Below are 19,907 nucleotides of genomic sequence, written 5' to 3'. Positions count from 1 at the left end.
TTTTTTAATTTGACATTAGAGCTTTTATAACATTATTTCGGTTTTGTCACTCAGCCCACTATCTAATGCTTGAATACCTTGAATTCCAATAAATTAAAGATACCAAAAGCTTTTATAACATATTTAATACTGGTTTTTATTGGACACAACTTTTATTACAGCAGTTTTTTTGTACAGCGGTATAATATCGCTTAAATCGAAGGAAACAAAAACGCAGAAATACACCAGGTACGATTCATACAATTCTAAACAACGCTTTAAACATCAACGCGTCTAAATTGAAATTTGCTCGCCAAATCCTGTTATCTCTACATACGCCCGTAACAATATGTCCTAAACGAATAATCCCCGGTGTGAGCGGGTTTTCATTTCCATTCATCCCGCACAATCGCTGACAGTGATTTACAACGCGAAATACATAAAATATTACAAAAACGCGAAGCGAGTGCTCCAGCCATTACCGAGATTATAATTATATCGTGGCATTGTTGCGGTTTCGAAAAATATGTCGCACAGGTAACAATCGGTAAGGCGGAATTATTTTTGCACTATTAAAGTTTGTGACGATGTGACGATATGAAATCGTACCACGGCACTTCAGTGTTTGGGGCACACCCAAAAAGGGTTCTAAGAAAAGTGAAAAAAAAAACTTTCTTTACAGCTATTTTAATAAGATATCAAAGTGAGTAAATTATAAAAATACAACCATGACTGCAGTTTAGTATAATGAGACTTGCTTATAAAAAGATTGTGGTCTGTTCAAACTAGATATAATATTGACGTTCTCTATCTCTCGGCTATATGAAAGTAATTAGAAGCTCCAATATTTTATTGGGTTTTATTTTGGAAACGCAATAAGGATTTTGAAACAAGTATAATATTCATATCTAAAAAAACATTATGAACAAACGCCATTTTTTTAACATAACTGAACTTGTTGCATTGGAATAAATTATAATTTATTTTGTTTACAAACCAAGCCTGGACACCGCAATTCTGCGAGATGTGAAACGTCATTCAACCGCCGTCATACTGACAGCACTCTGCACGGAAATCGAGTTACGTTCACAATATTGATACAATTGAAGCAAAGATCTATACAACTACAGGAAGGCTACCTAATAATTTGATTTTCCACGGGTACTCGTTGCTTAGCAAAAGGTATATTTATTGTTCCCTTTCGTCAGCGATTTTCATGTTTTTGACGATTCGTTCGGGTGGAAACGATTCGCCGATCAAAGGAACTGTTGGTAATTGTGTTACGTAAGGTTTCATTTTATTCATATAATTGAAATATTTTTCAACAAATGCCTTTGAAGTGAAATTAAAATTATCACTTCAATGGTTTGTTTAACGGATTGTCTTCAGTGGATTTTTTTTACGTCAATTATATCTTTCATCCTATTTATCTAATAACAGTTTATTAGACTGCCAATTACAAGGTAGAATCTTAATGCTATCTAAGGTAGCTTAATGAAAAGTTATAATTTATCTATTTAAGTGTTTACTGAGAATCAAGTCTAAACACGAACTATAATGTATGTTAACAAAGACGTTGCGCTTACTGAATGCTATCTCCGACACTATCGACATCTTTATATGTTTGCAGAGTGTGTTCACAGTAGCGATGTTGTATATATTATGTATTATACTATATTTTTGTCGATTTTATCATACTGCCTAGTACTGTTAAGATATTTTATGTATTTTTCTAAACCAATAATAAATGTTAAGTCTAAATCTCAACTTTGAATCTTACCCTTAGTTTCTTTCAATTTCTTTAAAGACAATAATTTACAGTCCTTGTTTTCAAGTAGTTAAACAGAAATGCAGCTGTAAACGTAGCTTCACTAGGAATATCAGAATTAATGGCGAAATGTAACGAACCAGATCGGTAGCGAAGCATCACTCTGCGATCGAATAACGGTGGCCATTTTAAATCGACAACGTGTTCGGAATTAAATTAAGATCCCAGAACCGTGAGGTTATATAGAGTTATTACTTAAATTAATTAAATTTGAGCGCTGTTTCACGTCGCCTTGGTTTATTTTTATAATTAGGTTTTTGATTAAGCGTTTTAGCTAGTAATGGTTTATGTATTGGAAGATTTTTTGTTTTAATTAATAATTTTTGTTATATAACAAGGGGGGCAAAGGAACCTGTGGGACGCCTAAAAAGGTCAGTCATCACAGCCCATAGACATAGACGGCCTTTCAGCAAGGAGCACCCTCGAATTTTGGAGAGTTGGAGGTCGTATCTCTCTCTAAGACCCCAGTCAGGAGTCGATTCCACAGTTCGCTAGTTCGCAAAGGAAAGTGCCTTGTGAAATGGACCGTGGAAGACTTCAAGTCATCAAGCTGACGTTAAAGATTCCATATTGTTAAGTTTAACATACATTGAACACATTTCGCTAACGAATTTATGAGCACAATTAACACATACTTGAAACGAATCCGGTATGGCAAAATCGACGGCGTGTATGACAAAATTAGCATGATCCTCAAGAAGGCAAACATTCGTTACACTATTTTGAAACAAAATCCTTTCTAATAACTACTAACATAAAGTTATTTTAATTTACGCGATATCTCAGCAATGAACCTTCCTATAATCAACACCAAAATTTTGTATTTTGGTCAAACCGTTCATATAAATCGATCAGAGGTCGGAACCTAACCTCGCCTAAACCTTGATTGGTAATACGGCTGTCAAAAAGGCCCCATTCATCGTGCGAGAGAGGGCCAGGTAACAAATCACGCCCACACAATCACGTACAGCTATTGCAGAAATTTTGCCAAGTTGTTGAAATATATATGCTTTTTTATCGAAATATATAACAGTCAACTTATATCGTATTAACAAAGAAATCAGTCTCAATATTAAACTTTAATACTAATACTAACCTTCTTGCAAAATTTTCCTTTCTTTGTAATCCTAGTTACTAGAGCTAAAAGTCTTGTATACGTACCTAGTAGCTCGCTTATCTGCTACTGTTAATGATCCAGTGAATAGGCTATCTCGCTCTTACAACGTAATTACTAACATTAATGGAAACATTAATATATTTTACAACAATCTTCCAAATTACCGTAACTTTGTTTATCATGCTCTTAATGAGGTTAAGGTTGCTATTTAGTTTTGATTATTATTACTTTTTTAGTTATTATAAATAAATATTTATGAGAGAAGTTTTACTTATCAATGTGATAAGGCAGTATAATATTTTATAAATTTACTAGACATTGCAAATTCCTTTATTTGTAAATCAAAGTTTTCAAAATAAAACGCACCTATAACTGTTTTTGTGCAAGTTTTGATCAAAGCACTTTTGTAGTAGACTGATGTAGAACTTTTTGCTTGACTGAATATGGATTTAAAAAAATAGTCCCGTTTGGATTGTATTCCTCTCCAGTGTGCGTTGTAGGCAATTGGACAAGTGATGTATTTTGATATTTAGTTTAATGTATTGGTATATTTTTAAATGCATCAATTTATCCTCAAACAAATAAAAATAATGTAACACTACGATATTTCAAAAAGGAAAATGTTTATTTCATTGATTAATTATGGTGATACACTACATCTGCTAAACATTTTTTTAAGAGGCTGACGTTAAGCCTTAAAGAAAATGTTTTTTTTTAATCCAGTCGAATGTCTTCTTTTATACATCTATATAACAAGACATATTGTAGTTTATGCCGCTCAAGAGCTCGCCAGTGCATTGCTGGCCTTTAAATACTTTATAATCCGAATTAAATCCAAATTACTTGGCTTGATTCGAATGTCTTTTGCATAACATAACAACGATTTTACTTGTAAGTAAAATATTTTATTTCAACAAATTATAGAATGACAACGTCAAATGGTAAAAGATTAACCTTTCCCCCTAATGAACAGAAGTCCCGCAGTTGGTTCGCTCATCACGAGCAAGGCCGAAATGTAATTACACGTGCTGGGACCAAGGGGACAAAAGACCTATCGGATGTCACAGAAATGGCTGACCTTTTTATTCCTTCGCGTCAATATTGACAAAAATGTCGCCGGTAATAATAAATTGGGAGTTGTCGGGGTCGTTTGGACCCAGTGGTTTAGTGTTAAAATGTTTTTATATTTTTACGTAAAGTAACATGATATATTGACATGCCTGCAACTACTGTTTTAGATTATCTTGCCTTAAATTCGTACGATATCAAGCGAAACTTAATCTATATTAAGATACCTAACAATCAGGTTGATTGCCTCAACCTTAAAACAAAATTTAAAATTCATGTATCCTCTAGATCCCATAATTCTATTTGTCCCTCCTTTCCGGAGAACGCGTTTTGACCAACTCACCGATGTCCAGATTGAACATTCTAATTAACGAGCAGTGCCTGGGTATCCTACTGGCTCCCATCACAATTTAAAATGGATTTTCGTTTGGTTCCTTTAATTTAATTGCTTAGTTTAATTTCTTGTATGTTATATTAGGTAGTGATGGTATTATTATTTTTCTTGTATCAGTGTGCTGACTGCTGAGCCTTGGCAAGTTTTTATAAATAAATAAATATATGAAATAAATAATATTGAACTTACTGGAATTTTTCAAGGGCTGTAGGTATTCCGGTAATCCGAGCTTACAGGGCCCTTTGAAGTTTGACTAATTGTGATTGCGGATCGTTGTAATTACGGTTACATTCACCACTTAATTAACTCACGACACTGCTGAGTTGGGCAAAAACTCTTACCACAATATGCTCTGCATTATTTACTGAGTATGTTCCAGTGGCATTCGACTTTCAGACGGAAACAATATTTTTTATACTTACTACATTTGAGTTGTGAGATTTTTAACAAACAAATTAATACAATCTATAGTCTAGCAACTTTTTGGAATATAATATCAGCATATTGCATTTAAATAACGATAAAATAGCTCTGTTAAATTCCAAACACAATCTCGGTTTAAATTATACTCCTATATAAGATAAATCGTGGAAAAGATCAACCTACATACTACTAGCTAAAATAAAATAATTAATATTACAAGGTCTTTAATAAATACCAATTTGAACTAATAATTTGTTTTATTTGCGTTGAATAACAATATTTTCATTGAATCTGAATATTCTATCACAATTTAAATAACTAAATAGCTAATAGAAATTATTCTTTCCGTCCGTATATAACAAATTATAGAGAACCTTTTAATTCAAATAAGACTTCTGATTCATACATTTTAAGATATTCATTGACTTGAATTGCGAAATGATCATTATAATAATTTATTCTTAAATATATTCCGGTTTTTCATTTAACTGCTTATAAATATGAAAGTGATTTTATTTTCTAATAATAATAAATCTGCATTTTGCCAACTAAACTTTTAGACAATGTGGTATATTACAGGGGCAAACGGGAAGAAGGCTCATCTTTCATCTCATTTCAGATTTTAAGAGATACCGCCGCCCATGGACACTCTCAATTCCAGAGGGCTCGCCAGTGCGTTGCCGGCCTTTTAAGAATTGGTACGTTCTTTTCTTGAAGGGACCTAAGTCGAATTGCAATATAATATTATTATTATATTATTTGAAAAAATAATATTTTGAACTTTTCTTTATGTCTGTGTTGTATTTTGTCTGTTTTTCAAAAAATATCACCAATCTACTCGACATACTTCTGCTGAAAATGTGTCAGGTACCCAAGGAAAATCGCTTTACACAATCTATTGTTAACATCATCTTCAACTACACAATAGTATTTCTATAATAAATTAACTAATTATTTGTTCAAAATAATTTAAAAAAATAATTATATAGATAGCGGTCAACGCGAACGTGAAAAGAAAAATATAAGTAATTTATTTATTTATTGTATACAAAAAGAAATAACAGAATTTTATTGCAGTGTGGTGGAAACACAAACTGGAAACCGTTTTCTGTCCAATAGTACGTCGAACAGATTAAACAATTGTTTAATATATATAACTGTATATTAGCAGTGTTGGCCTAGTGGCTTCAGCGTGCGACTCTCATCATTGAGGTCATAGGTTCGATCCTCGGCTGGGCACCAATGGATTTTCTTTCTACGTGCGCATTTAACATTCACTCGAACGGTGAAGGCAAACATAGTGAGGAAACCAGTTTGCTTTAGACCCAAAACGTTGACGGCGTGGGTCAGGCGAAGGAGGCTGACCCCCTACTTGCCTATTAGATTAACAAATGATTATGAAACAGATACATAAATCTGAGGCCCAGACCTAAATAGGTTGTAACCCTATGTATGAATAAAAAAAATATTGCACGTAAACGTCAAAATAAATTCAAACATCGACGTTCCCTAGGTAGCCAATGCAAGAACCCTGTTTTTGACGAGAATTTTATACGAAAACAGGATGTCTGATTAATATAATTTATAATTGTTTGATTTATGTAGTGATTTTTTAAATTTAATGTACAAGCAGTGAAAATGCAAAAGGTGTGATACATACTATAAGCTTTACCATAATTTAATTAAAACAAGTACATTTCATTAAAATTGTAAGTCACTAATAAACAAGCCAACATTAATAGTGCTTCAAAGAAAACAATGCAATAATTAAACAAAACCGAACAGACAATACAAAAACCAAAGACAACGCAATTAATCACCGACCAATATTTATTTGTTCACAATAATTGAAAGGCAACGAGAAAGGGTGATTCGAAATGCAACCAGAACAAAAAATAATTACCTTGTATAAAAATACCGCAATTGGATTCGGTTTATTTTATCAAAGGATTGCGTGTTATTTATCATAGGTTATGACATTTATGTATTGAGGTCTGGATATCGAGGTATAAAAACATGAGACTTCAAGGGCGTTGCCGCTCGCAAGCACGGCCATCGAAGGTAGAACTAAATTCTGTGAAAATATTAAATCTTAGCAATCGTTTATTACAAACTTCTTTCCCTATTGACACAATAATTAGTTCGATTGATATTTCTGTTAAATTTTTTGTAACATTTATGTTTAGCAAAATTCTCATATATTTTAGAAAATATAAATGTAACTCATACTGTAGATATGTATGATGTGGTGAAATTCAATAAATTAATATTTAATTTCGGTAATCAACCTGTAGTATCCGTTGTCAATTAACTTACCGAGTTAATGTCTCAATATAAAAAGTATCTGTAGTGATAAATGATACCGTATCTATTGTGATGTCCCATTTAGTTCAGGTATGTGATACAAATACTTTACTTCCGGGAAAACATACGGGAAAACGTGTTTCATCACACAATACCGAAATCCCTTTTCGGGAATTATATTTATTTCATAAGATTTTCTATACTTTCCTATCATCGTGTATAATAGGTAATAATATAAAAGGTAATATGGTATTACGTATTATATAGACACGGTAGTGACTCTTTTGACAGCTAATTTTATTTAGAAATATATTACATATTATATAAAAAAATATATAAAGGAACGGCCTTGGTGACAAAAGCCTTTACTTATTACATACATTTACTGACTTAAATTGGTGGGCTATGTGAATGCTTTATAACATTACAAATAATGTTGATATTTATATAACAATTTAGATATAACAATTTAAATAGTGACAATATTATAATCGCTTAAAATTAGCTTAATACCGTTAAATACTTCATGGTAAAAATTCTTTGCTATAAATAAAGGGTTTTACGACAGGTGCGATCATTTTTTCCATCATACATAAGGTCGTCACGTTAAAACAATGTTCTGAAAACACGCGGGGATCACAGCCATTAGCTTTTACCGCTTCTACAGGTTTTTACGACATTTTCCGATATAAGATATTTTGTGTGTTTTGTGTTATGTGGCAACGATTTTGCATCTCTCGATAAATCGGCAATATGTTGTCAGCGATTTCATAACCTACAAGATGTGAAATGGAATATGCTAGGTATTAAATTATAATAAAAATGCTTTGTTTAAAGAGCAAAAAATAGATCCATGACACGAAAAATTATAGTTTAGTTATACGATCATTTGTTATTATGTTTGCAATAACACATAAGGACGAAGTCTTCATCGCTTTCCAGCTAACTTATCTTTTAATAAATTTTATAGTTGTTCTACATATACGCCTAGTATAGGTAGATATGAAAAGCAAAAAAAATGGAAAGTATTATTCAAAAACGTGGACGGGAAAACTTAAATAAATATTATTGCATCAGTAGGTAGAATAAACGCGTCGCACGATAAACTGCCTATTTTTATTTTAGCTAATCAAACATTCAGAGCTATTTGTAAAATGATATTAAATATAGGAACGTTTAGAGTGTGAGTCTAGGTGCGATTTTCCTTTGCAGTGAAGTCTAAATAAAGATAGAATCAAGTAAGATTCTCTGAATATCATGATAATAAATCATGTTATCAATAGTTTTTTCCTTGTTTCAGAAGATTACACAGTGGACGATTCATTCTGGAATGAAGAAAACCCAATTGGTACGTGCCAGTTGTTCATTCATTCATTCATTTACTGAGACTTATACATTCACATCTCTTTACAATAGCAGTAGATAGAATAGAATAAACATATTTTGTATATTTATCGATTTTAGTTTATCGCATTTACGTGACAATTGATCTCAATTGAAATTATATTTTTTTGTCTACGCATGTATTTATATTGAAGTAATCATCACTATAATTGACTTTCCTTCAACTAATTACCAAGTAAGGGTTGAAAGTTTGCTATAAAAGCTACCTGCTTTTATAATGTTTTCTAATTAATCCGTCCGGACTAAAATCACGTGCCCACATCAAAGCGGCCTTCCCAGGATAGTTCTGAGCCGTTTGATCTGGTTTTAACTGGATTTTGACCAGAAACTATTTGTCAGTAGTTTGAAATCGGATTTTCCCTATCCAACAAATAGTATAAATAATATTGCGGTATTTTCTACCTCTCATATCGGTGTTTCATTTTAGACATATGTTTTTTATTTACTGCAATATAAACAAACACATCAGGGAATATCACATATGAATATTTATATTTGTTATATTATGTGTCAGAGCATCATAATATAAAATAATATATATGAGCTTGTGAGTAAAAAAAGGGAGAACATGTGGAGGGGGAGAGGAATACATTTATTAACTGGACCAAGGATGCTGTTAATTAAGACTATAATAACCTGTCTCGTAGTAAGATATAAAATGTTTTCTGACATCACTAAACGCAATTTGAGAATGTACAGCAAAATATCTTTCCAACTAAGCGATCTTAAACGTTGTAAAAATACCGACAAAATTTTAAATAACATCGCCGCTGGCGGGTTTTATATTACTTCCACCGCACGGGACCGGGACTTCCGGGAATATTTCATATTTTTCGGGACCTCACTTAAGGGTGTCTGCACTCACATAAAATTAATGTACATTTTAGAATATGATCGACAAGGGCAAGCAGCTATATATTATCCTATAATAATTCGGTCTTTTGTCCTTTCTTGAATTGGACAATGCAACAATTTAACACAATTTAAAACAATTCACTAATTGAATATTGATTAATTTTTTTTGTGATAGTAGGTGTAGGTTTAAAACATTAAAAAACATCAGTTACACTACAAACGTTTTAGGTCATGATCATGTGTTATCTAATAAGCAAGTAGGTAGCCTCCTGTACCTGACGCATGACGTCGACTTTTTGGGTCTAAGGCAAGCCAGTTTGTTGCTACCAAACGCGCGTATGAATTGAATTTCAAATTACCCTCTACCATTTGATAATCTTAATATTTTAGTGGTAACAAAGTGAAGGTAACTAAAAAAGGTTGTTAAACTAAAACATGAAGCATTAATATATTTTTAAGCAGTATATGTTGAAACATAATAATAGGAGTAAATATAATGTTATTTATTACTTTTTATTGATTTCTTTTTCTTTAAAGCTTTAAAAGCACACTTTCAGATTTAATAGAAGAAATAGAGCTTCAATGATGTGTCAAGGTATGAGACTTATCATATCCATTTTAGAATTAGGTAGAGAATGTAAAACTATATCGCTTTGTTGACCTGAAATAGAAGTGATAATTAAAATTAAATTATTTAAGAAAAGTTAGAGACTAAAATATAAATAATTTAGCTCATTATTTTTCAATATGACTAAGTTTCCGAAGTCATTTTTAACAAAGTCCACATCAGGGGCACATCGTGGTCTAGGGTAAAAAGGAAAAAGTTATGTAAGAAACATGGGAATTCTAGGATAACCACAGGTTCCATAGTTAAAACTACTTAGAAAATTTTACTACTTACATATTTATTATCGCTACCCCTGCAAACAGTGCTTAATAATGCTAGTAAAATGACACATATATGAAGTGTTAATTTACTGGTTTATAAAGACTTGAATAAGTCAAAGCATTGGCGCTGGTGTCAGCTGCATTATCATTATATATCACAGAACTCATGAATTAACAACACCAAAGTTTATTCAATTTATAACTTTTATTACTTGTTTTATTCGATTCGATAAAATTAAAAGATCTACTAACTAACGATTATGTGGTAGTCCATAGTAATAATGATTTTATAGACATTATTACTAAAAGTAATTTTTGTCATCGAAATGGTGTCAGTGTCAGCTGCCATTTTTATCAAAATGCAATAATAGCAAAGTCAATTTAATTTAAAACCGTTAATACTGTTGTTTATTTCATTTGAATGTTGCTAGATCTATAAATAAATGACTATCGAATAGTGGATAATAATAGTTTTTCCAAAGTCATTATTATTAAAAGTACCTTATCATAACTTTAGATCTTTTAAACTTAATGCCAATATATATTTATTAGACACTAGTTCCTAAGACTGTCGTTTTTTATAGTCAATTCGGGTTCGGAATGAGTACACAAATTGTCCGTACCCGTCAACTTTGTCTGTCTTACCCTCTTTTCCCGTCAATTGTCTTTGTCATTCCTTTAATCATAATTTTACTCCTATCATAATTTTTATAACGTTCACGACATGTTCAATTCTATTCATGGCATAAACTACTATATAATTTTACTTAAAGTATAATTTGCATGTCTCGCATTTTATTTGAGCGGTTGGGATATGTCTACACGCCGCTCGTAATTGCAAATGATCAGCTTTCGTTAATTGTCTGCTCTTTCGCTGGATTTATTCGATCAACTATGGCTATTTTTTCTATAAAAAAATCTATCAATGAATTGCTGTTATATATGATATATGTATAATGTAATAAAATGTAGCATATACACCATAGTTACGTTGTCGTGGAGCGATACGTGTTTGCTACTATTGAAGTCTACAAGCATCAATCTTATCTTTATGAACTATCAATTATTATTTCAGTTCTAAATAAGTTTTATGTCTAGTCGTGAACCCATACTTATTTGTAGTTTTGACATATAGGAAATCCATAATTACAAAATTTGCGATTGCTAATTGAACTTATTTTTTAAATTTTTCTAGCCTTAAAGCCTTCTCAACGTTAACGTACTTGAAAGACTTCCACCGTTGCAAGTGCTAACCATGGACAGTTTAGTATTTTATTATAAATGCATCCGTATACCTTCGTAGTGTAATTGTACGTAAACCTGACCTATATATTTCGTTATTGTTAATAACTGCAATTAAAAACAAAACATACCGGTAAATTAAGATAGGGCAAAATGTTTAAGTGCGTCGTTTAAAATCTATCAAAATTGTCCTTTATCTCGACTGATCTTACTTATTGTTATTCTCCAGTGTCTCTATTCTATAAACGGCCACCATAGCAGCGTGTGCATAACATCTTGCTACATTTGCATACGAATGCATTGGAGATGTAAATGCCGAGTCGACGCGACCCCGGGGACGTGCCTCACCATCTAATCGATCCGAAAACGATCAAACGTTTCTTTAACTGTCGTTATTTATGTAATATCGAAATAATCGAACACTTTTTCCTTCATTTGTGTTTGATATGCGCGAAAGAGTTTTATTAATATCAGGAGTTATTGGTAAAAGATATTAAATTGATGTATCATATTAAATATATGTAACGGCCATATAGAAGATTTATTGTTAAAGATTTTAGTATTTTTTTATATTTACGAATTTAATCGCGAATTATTCAGCAGACTGGCTTATCAGGTAGACAAAAACTGTTTGATGTTAGTGATTAAACTTTTATAATATTGTCATACAACGCCATCTATTGACACTAAAGTTGATTCTTGTCTATTTTAAATACCGCAATTTTATACTAATTTGACTTGTGTCCTGTCAAGTTATGTAAATTATGTAATCGGTAAAATATTTTCTTTAAATGAATGTAGTACATACATTAATCAGTAACCGACGTTAATTAAAAAAATTGAGTACTTATATTAGTAAAAACCTTCACATCTTATAAACATTCGTAAGGCCAGAAATAATCGTTCTTTGAATACATTTGACGTTTCCATATATTTGATGACGTGTGCAAGGAAAAGGGCGTATAGATGTAGGTCACTGGATTTCACGTAGATTATGTTCGGTGATGCGGATATTATTGCACCAATTCAGTCAGCATTTTTTCTCCGAGTCGTTTGCTTTTCATTAGAATATTTTAATTAATAGTTAAGGCTTAACCTTAGTTTACATTAAATTATCTTAAGTATGTTCTTATCTTAATAATACTATCTCTTTTCATAACAGCGTATACACAATTTGACAGAAAGAATTTATACTACTCATTTAAAGTAGTAGTTTTGCTTCAGCGTGCGACTCTCATGCCTGAGGTTTTCTTTCTATGTGCACATTTAACATTCGCTCGAATGGTGAAAGAAAACGTCGTGAGGAAACCGGCATGCCTTAGACTAGTTTCGTATGTGTTGTAAAAAATATTATATAAATATTATTTCATTCGTATTTATACTTTTTTTGAAAGAACAAGAGTTAATGATGATGTTAAGTGATACTGCCCATGGACACTCAATGCCAGAGATTATGCCAATTTTAAGCATTGCTCTTATTAAGAGATCGTAGTTAAATTTACATCGGTAAAAGAGGTAATATGTAACAGTATAGTCGCAAACTCTTACACGCAGCGATGCGTCGCGCGTCGGGTTCACATAGCGTGAAAAGCAAGCATGCGTGGCGCTCTACGAGGGCGAGTATACGCCACTCATACGCCATCCTACAGATTTCATGTTTTTTTCATTTTGTCGAGAGGCGTGAATGTAGGAAATAACAACTTTGACTGCCTAATCCCAATAGTGCTTATTAGTTATTTTGTATTACAAGATGAGCATCCCAAGAACTCAGTTTCTTTGTACCTAAGGGAGATGTGTGACGGCGAAGCCCAAGGTTGTTTGCGACACCAAAGGCCATAACCAGTTTGTTGCAAAAGTCAAAAGTCAAAACTCATTTCTTCATTTAGGTAACACAACGTACACTTATGAACGTCAAAAAAAGAAATATATAATACTGCCAGTTCTCAAATCAAGGGCGTAGAACGGAAGAGAAGAACTGGCAATAAACTCTCCCCCACTCTTTTAAATTCCCAAGTTTTGTTTTGTTTTATGCAATGTTTGTTAGGAGCTGCAACCATTACACCATGTTCCACATGACAACTTAAGTAACAAATAATCATAAAGTAATTAAAAACAAAGATTTGTTTGCACAGATCCTTGTTAACAAAGACGTTACACTTACTGAATGCTATCTCCGACACTTATACTAAACGACTCAATATCTTTATTTTCTTCCCGACTGTGTTCGAAATTTTAACATATATTATGTAGTATTATATTTTGCTTTTTTTGACATCATATTGACTTAGTGTTGTAAGGATAGTGTATGTATTTATTGTAAATAAATAATTATATTTAAGTATTTAATGCGATGAAACGGTAACGAATTTTGCCAAAATTTTTTTGTGTTGACACATGACATGAGATCACAGACAATACTTGACATAACAAGTAGATATTTGTCAAATTGTTTCGTTTATTTATTTGTCACAGAGAACAATAGATATAATCTAATAAGTTAATTCCAAAAAAAAATGGTTTGAAATTTTTTTTAAAAGACGTTGCAAACTCAATGACATTTTTTCTTCCTTAGATTGGCTATCGGTTATACGTGACTGTACTAAATATCAATTGTTGTTGTCTACATTGTGTTCTATAGTCTAAACTAGAAGGTCTAAATTTGTAAAGCAATAAACGAAGCCAAATTTGTCGCTGCACTTGACAGCGTATTTCTTGATAAAGTTTAATTTAAAATAGTTGACGGCGTACGCGGCTTGCAAACGACGCTCAGTAAGCGATGTGCGCAGTGCAGTTACAAATTGAAATAGCTTTTGAGCCTTAACTAATATAGCGTTATGTCATGTTAGTGTATGACACTTGATAGAGGTTATCTAATAATATTGTGCCAGTCATTTTGCTACAGATAATATTAAAAAATATAATGTGATTTGCTTTACATTGAACTCACATTATGCAATTGTCTCGACGCGCATGCTAATTTCCAAATCAATCTGTAAGCACGCAAAACCTTTAGAACATAAAAAAACCATCACGTAGACATTTTTTTTATAGAAAAAGAGGCAAATGGGTAGGACACTCGCCTGTTGTCAAGTGATATGCCCATGGACACTTAAAATGTCAGAGGGATTGCGAGTGCGACCTTTTGCAATGAGCATTATTAAAATTATATAATAAAAATGATATAGTTAAATGTGATTAGTGAAAAAGTAATAAGCAGTATCTCAAGCGTCCTCGTCCCGGGAATTGAACTCATAACCGTTTCGTATGTTTTACGGGTTACTGGCGACAAAACTTTTTTGCTGAGGATCTTTACTCACTGAACTGTCGCGCAATATTCGTATACTTTGAGCTTCAGTTATTGAAGTCAAAGAATTATCAACGAGAAAGGTTTTTTTATGTAATATGAGGCAGATGGGCAGGAGGCTCAACTAACGTTAAGTGATTCCCATGGAAACTCACATTGCCAGAAGGTTCGCAAGTGCGTTGCCGGATTTTTTGTTCTCATAAAGTAATGAAAAAACAGCGCTACTTCATATTTTTTTATTACCTAGTAAGTGGACTGTGAGGGAAATCATATCATCTGATGGCGAACAATTTTTTTTATTTAATCAGATAATTGTAAAATTGGTTCGGATTAATATCGGACGTCGAGGCAGAATACAAAATTCCACCCGTATCACCTCGACGTCCGACGTTCCACAACTGGGCGTTTTTTAAGGCAGTTTCTGCCACCCACGACCACTATGTGGAACTAGCTGCCCACTGAAGTATTTCCAAACCAATTTGACTTAGATAAATATCGATGAGATAAATCTTTGGAACATTTTTAAATTGTACATAGCTCCCGTAATGTGTGTTATTAATTTATTAATTTATATGTCTTATGCACAGATGAAAGCTGCACTGGTATGCGCAGTGTGTACACTAGAGTGTTTACTTTTGACTTTGCGGATTAAACCTTTTTTACACGACCTCAGTTGCGACTTCGAGATTACCGCAGTAAAAGTTTTGTAAATTGTGGTCTCGGCATTTTGGCATTTTTATGAGCTAATTGTAAGTTTGTGGCTACTTTGCAATTAATATCATAATTTGGCATTATTTTATTTCTTTGGTAGGGTTACCGCATATCACATAGAGTATGTAACAGTCATCTCACTGCATACCTTCTGTTACTCAGAGGGCCGCGTAGACAATAACCATTTAAAAACACCTCGAGTACCTCAGTTGGTTTTCTTTCGTACTCTACGAAGGCTACAGTAAACGTCGCTATTTCTGGAATTTTTACATCTCTAATAAAAATTGTACTTTACTCAATAATATAAGACATAATCGTATGACAATACAATACTTATTATCGGCTTATTGTGTTCTAGACAAAATCTAAGTAAATGTATATGAAAAATTTAATAAAAAATATATACAAAACCTCTAAAAGGTCACGCTAAATATATTATTTCTTGTGTATGATAAATATGTAACGTCAGGTATGGTAAGTTTATAAGAACCTCGGTCCATATCACTAAATGCGGGCCATGCATAATGCACACGTCATCTCTGGGATGCCTGCGGCGATGTGGAGTTGTAGTGAGACCGCTTGCTAAGGGGAATTGTAAATATTCAATTACTCGAAAGATTATTAAAAACATGAAGTAAAATAACCACGAAGCAAAGAATCAATAGAACATCTAGTCCATAACACCATATAAAAAAATATAGAAATGTGTTTATTCATTTTAAGTACATATGCATTACAATGTGTATGATTTGGGAACCTATTTAGATAAAAAGTACCTGTGTCAGGGTGCCCAGCTCTTCCATAACAAACTCAATTATACATTCCTTAAAATATATAATTTAATTACATATATATGTCGCGGTAAAACGCTTTCGTCACCACGTGGCATATTTAGAATTTAGATTTAACACGCAGTGAGTGCTGCGTACGACTTTGCTGGATGCCGTCCAAAACCAAACTGACTGACCGGTGGTCGGCGACTACCTCTCGACCTGTTCCGTCCCCACTCTCGAACCGTACACAGACCTCACTCAAACGCCATCTCTGAAAGAGACAGCATTTCACGCTTTTTTTAACAACTAATAACGACATCTATGATCGCTTTAACGCAACCTCGCCGATACATTTATATATATATTGCGATGTATGTTGTTAATAACTTTATTTTATCTTACACGTTTCATATCGGAGCAGCGGTGCCTTCGATTAAATAGTTGCCCGTACAGTAAAGATAAAAATTGTGAGGCAACCAGCAAACCAGTTCTACCACCACCAAATTATTATTATTCATACTATTATTACCAGCGTTAGTTTTCATGTACAAAGATTGAAATCATAAGATGTATCCTGCTACAAAACGTACCACGCATCGTGCTCTTACAGTTCAGGACTTTAACTCCGATCTTAGACAAGGCGATGCCACTCCCTGGTGTGTTTTATAAATCAAGGGATTTATATTTCTCTGCGTTTCCTGCGATAAAACATGGAAGAATGACTGCTGGATTTACCCGGCCCCAAGGCTTTCTTGTATTAAATGAGTGCATTTTAAGACAGCTGTGACTTTATCCCTTTAGAGTGCCGTAATCTAGAAACCTTAAGTAACTAAATGAAACATTCGTCGAGTAATTTCATATATTATAAAAATATTAAGCAGTGTTGACTGTTGGCCTCAGCGCACGACTCTCATCACTGACGTCGTAGGTCTGATTGATTTGAAAGATTGACAAATGATCATGGAACAGATACAGAAATCTTAACACCAGCCCAGCCCAGACCTAAAAAATTTGTAGCACCACTGATTTGTTTTTTTATTTATAATAATATAGATTACGTAAGTGGTATTACATTATTTTCTAAAACCTAATAGGCGTGTAGATGGTATTAGTAGGATCAATGGGGAGTAGTGCTCGTCAAAGGGTTTGCAGAATTATTTAGAAATCTGGATGGTATATCTTTTTATGGGGGCGATAAGCATTAAGGACGTCGTGAGTAAACCGGCAAGTATTAGACGTGACTGTGTTGTATACTCAATTCTATTTAGTAAACCTATAAATTATGGAAAAAGCTGTCTGTTGTTCTTCTATGGAAATTATTCTTAAATACATACATACACACATTCTTAGACTATTTAAAGGCCTTGCAATGTTTACAGAATATAGAGTAACCTTAGTTAATTCTAGAACTCAACTAATTAATTTACATAATTAGTATTAACAGTTGATTAAGGTCATCTGAATTTATAATTAGATTCTAGATTGATTGGTAATTAGTTTTCGGCATAATCGTCGTTTTGGCGTAACCTTAAGAATAAACACATATATTTAGGAATTAATTGAAACATCTTTTTTAAAATTTTATTAAATGGAATGAAGTTTTTAAGCTTACATTTTTGGCCCTTGAAGTTGAAACTATATGATATACACCAGCCATTTAACCTCCTTAATAATAAATAAAAAGAGAATTTATTTCCTACAAAAACAAAGTAAACTTAATCACATTATATTTTTTTAAAATATAGTTTTCATAAACCTCTCCACAGGTTAAGGCCTCCTCGAAGCACCTCCAGGTATTGCCAGCTGTTTTGATAATGTCATCCGCTCATCTCGTCAGGGGTCTTCCTCTGTATTATTTTCTAATAGGGCCTCTCCACCGGGCTGCCCTTATAGTCCGTTGAACCTAATTATATTAGAGGAAACTTTACAAAAAGGAAATCTAAACTCACTAAAGCTCTAACTATAATTTAGCTAGAAAAAACGTGTCGCTCGCACTAACGTATAACCCATTTTAATTAGTTTTACAAAGAAAACCGCGTAGTTTTCATATAATTTGAATAAAGCAGGGGATGTTTGTTGTTGTCAAACCTTTCCAAGTTCCACTTATTTTTGTCGCGTACATTACTCTTTCAGTTAATGAAACTGACTTTAATTAAGGAATCCCTATTTATTTGGCGTATGTGAAGTGAGGTAATTTTAACTATGAAATAGTTTTGCCTGCCCTGTTCAAAAGAGAAGGATCGGTTTAAGTTAAACTCTTATACTCATACATTTTAATTGTAAAACTTTATTAAGTAAATATTGATGACTTAACTTGATATCGATAAATTGAAGTATTTTTCTTTAATAACTATCATTTAAAATTTATATTAAGTTTTCATAAAAAAAATTCCGCAATTTCACCTGATGTTAAACGAAAAATAAAAATTACATTAGTCTAAAATTTTATTCAATGTTAATAAATGAATGAACACTCGTGAATAATATAATATTTCGGATTGACAAAAATACTACATTTTAGACAAAGCCACAAAAGATACAATGAAATTACTTTTTTGCTAATCTATAGAACAGATTCGAAATTAAAGTCAAATAATAAAAATATAATTGTAAAAAAATTCTTATAATAATAAACAAGAGTCACATTTATTAAATTGGTTTTGTTCTAGGCTGTATTTTAATGAAAGCAACGAAGCCACTTCCGGTGAAATTGGAGCGAGAAATTCACCTCTATAACATACTCGGCACTGTATAGTTTTATAGATTAATAAAAATAGCACAGTCCCGCCACTTATCCAAATAATATATTCTTTCACGAGGCTCTTCTTCAATAGATCTTAAGATAAAATTTTCAGGTTATATATATTATTTATAATTATTATTTCTATACTGTGCATTTCATTTCTCTTACGAGTATGTTTTTCTGATTCCTGTCGAGTAACAATTATTTAATAAATGTCTAAATGCAATTAAACTATCAAAATTATGTTCTATATAAGCCGAGCATATGTCAAAATGGAAGACAAAAGGCGACAAGCGAATAATTTATTTATCTGCATCTGGCAATGACGACCAAAAATCAAAGCCTGCCGCGTACATCTGAAATGAACCCATCAATAGTATTCAGCTAATTAATTAATGATATGACAGATTTGAGTCGGCTCCTTTCATGGTATTAATATTTAATTACACAGACCTTCAATCAATTCTACCTACTGGTTATGTTACTTTTACTAATTTAAGTATTTCATGTTTATTTCACGCAAAGACATATATTCTGAAACTAACTAATATGCAAATTAATATAAATATAATATTTTTAATATAAATTATGTGAATTAGATACGTGTTAAAGAAAATTCTTACCAATTTACGGATCATCTACTAATTGAACACTGTCCTTGCTTAATGGTCCTAGTTGCAGACTAGGCACAATATATTTAAGCTTTTCCAATAATAAAAAAAGACATTAATGAATGTTCCATGCGGAGTAAAATATGTATTATTCATTGTATAAATAATACTTTATTTAAAAAGATATCTACTATAAAATCAACAATTTAGTAACGATTGTAAAACAAACATCTTTTAAAGACGACGGCAAAGAACAAGACATT

General features: G+C 32.4%; 1 protein-coding gene across 9 annotated transcripts in view; it reads left to right on the top strand.

The window, feature by feature from the left end:
* Nucleotides 1–19,907, top strand: part of LOC123708244 (disintegrin and metalloproteinase domain-containing protein 11) — a 259,659-nt gene that overhangs the window by 93,414 nt on the left and 146,338 nt on the right. For 8 of the 9 annotated variants that reach the window (XM_045658848.1, XM_045658851.1, XM_045658850.1 and 5 more), the window contains exon 3: nucleotides 8,414–8,461. The exons of the other annotated variant lie outside the window; for it this stretch is intronic. In XM_045658848.1, coding sequence (XP_045514804.1) covers nucleotides 8,414–8,461 — 48 coding nt within the window. The remainder of the gene's footprint in view (nucleotides 1–8,413; nucleotides 8,462–19,907) is intronic. 9 annotated transcript variants of the gene reach the window in all.

This window comes from Pieris brassicae, chromosome 4 (genome assembly GCF_905147105.1).
Source record: "Pieris brassicae chromosome 4, ilPieBrab1.1, whole genome shotgun sequence".
In the NCBI taxonomy this organism is placed as follows: Eukaryota; Metazoa; Arthropoda; class Insecta; order Lepidoptera; family Pieridae; genus Pieris; species Pieris brassicae.
The sequence above is the reverse complement of the archived record's forward strand: the minus strand, read 5'-3'. Positions and strand labels throughout refer to the sequence as shown.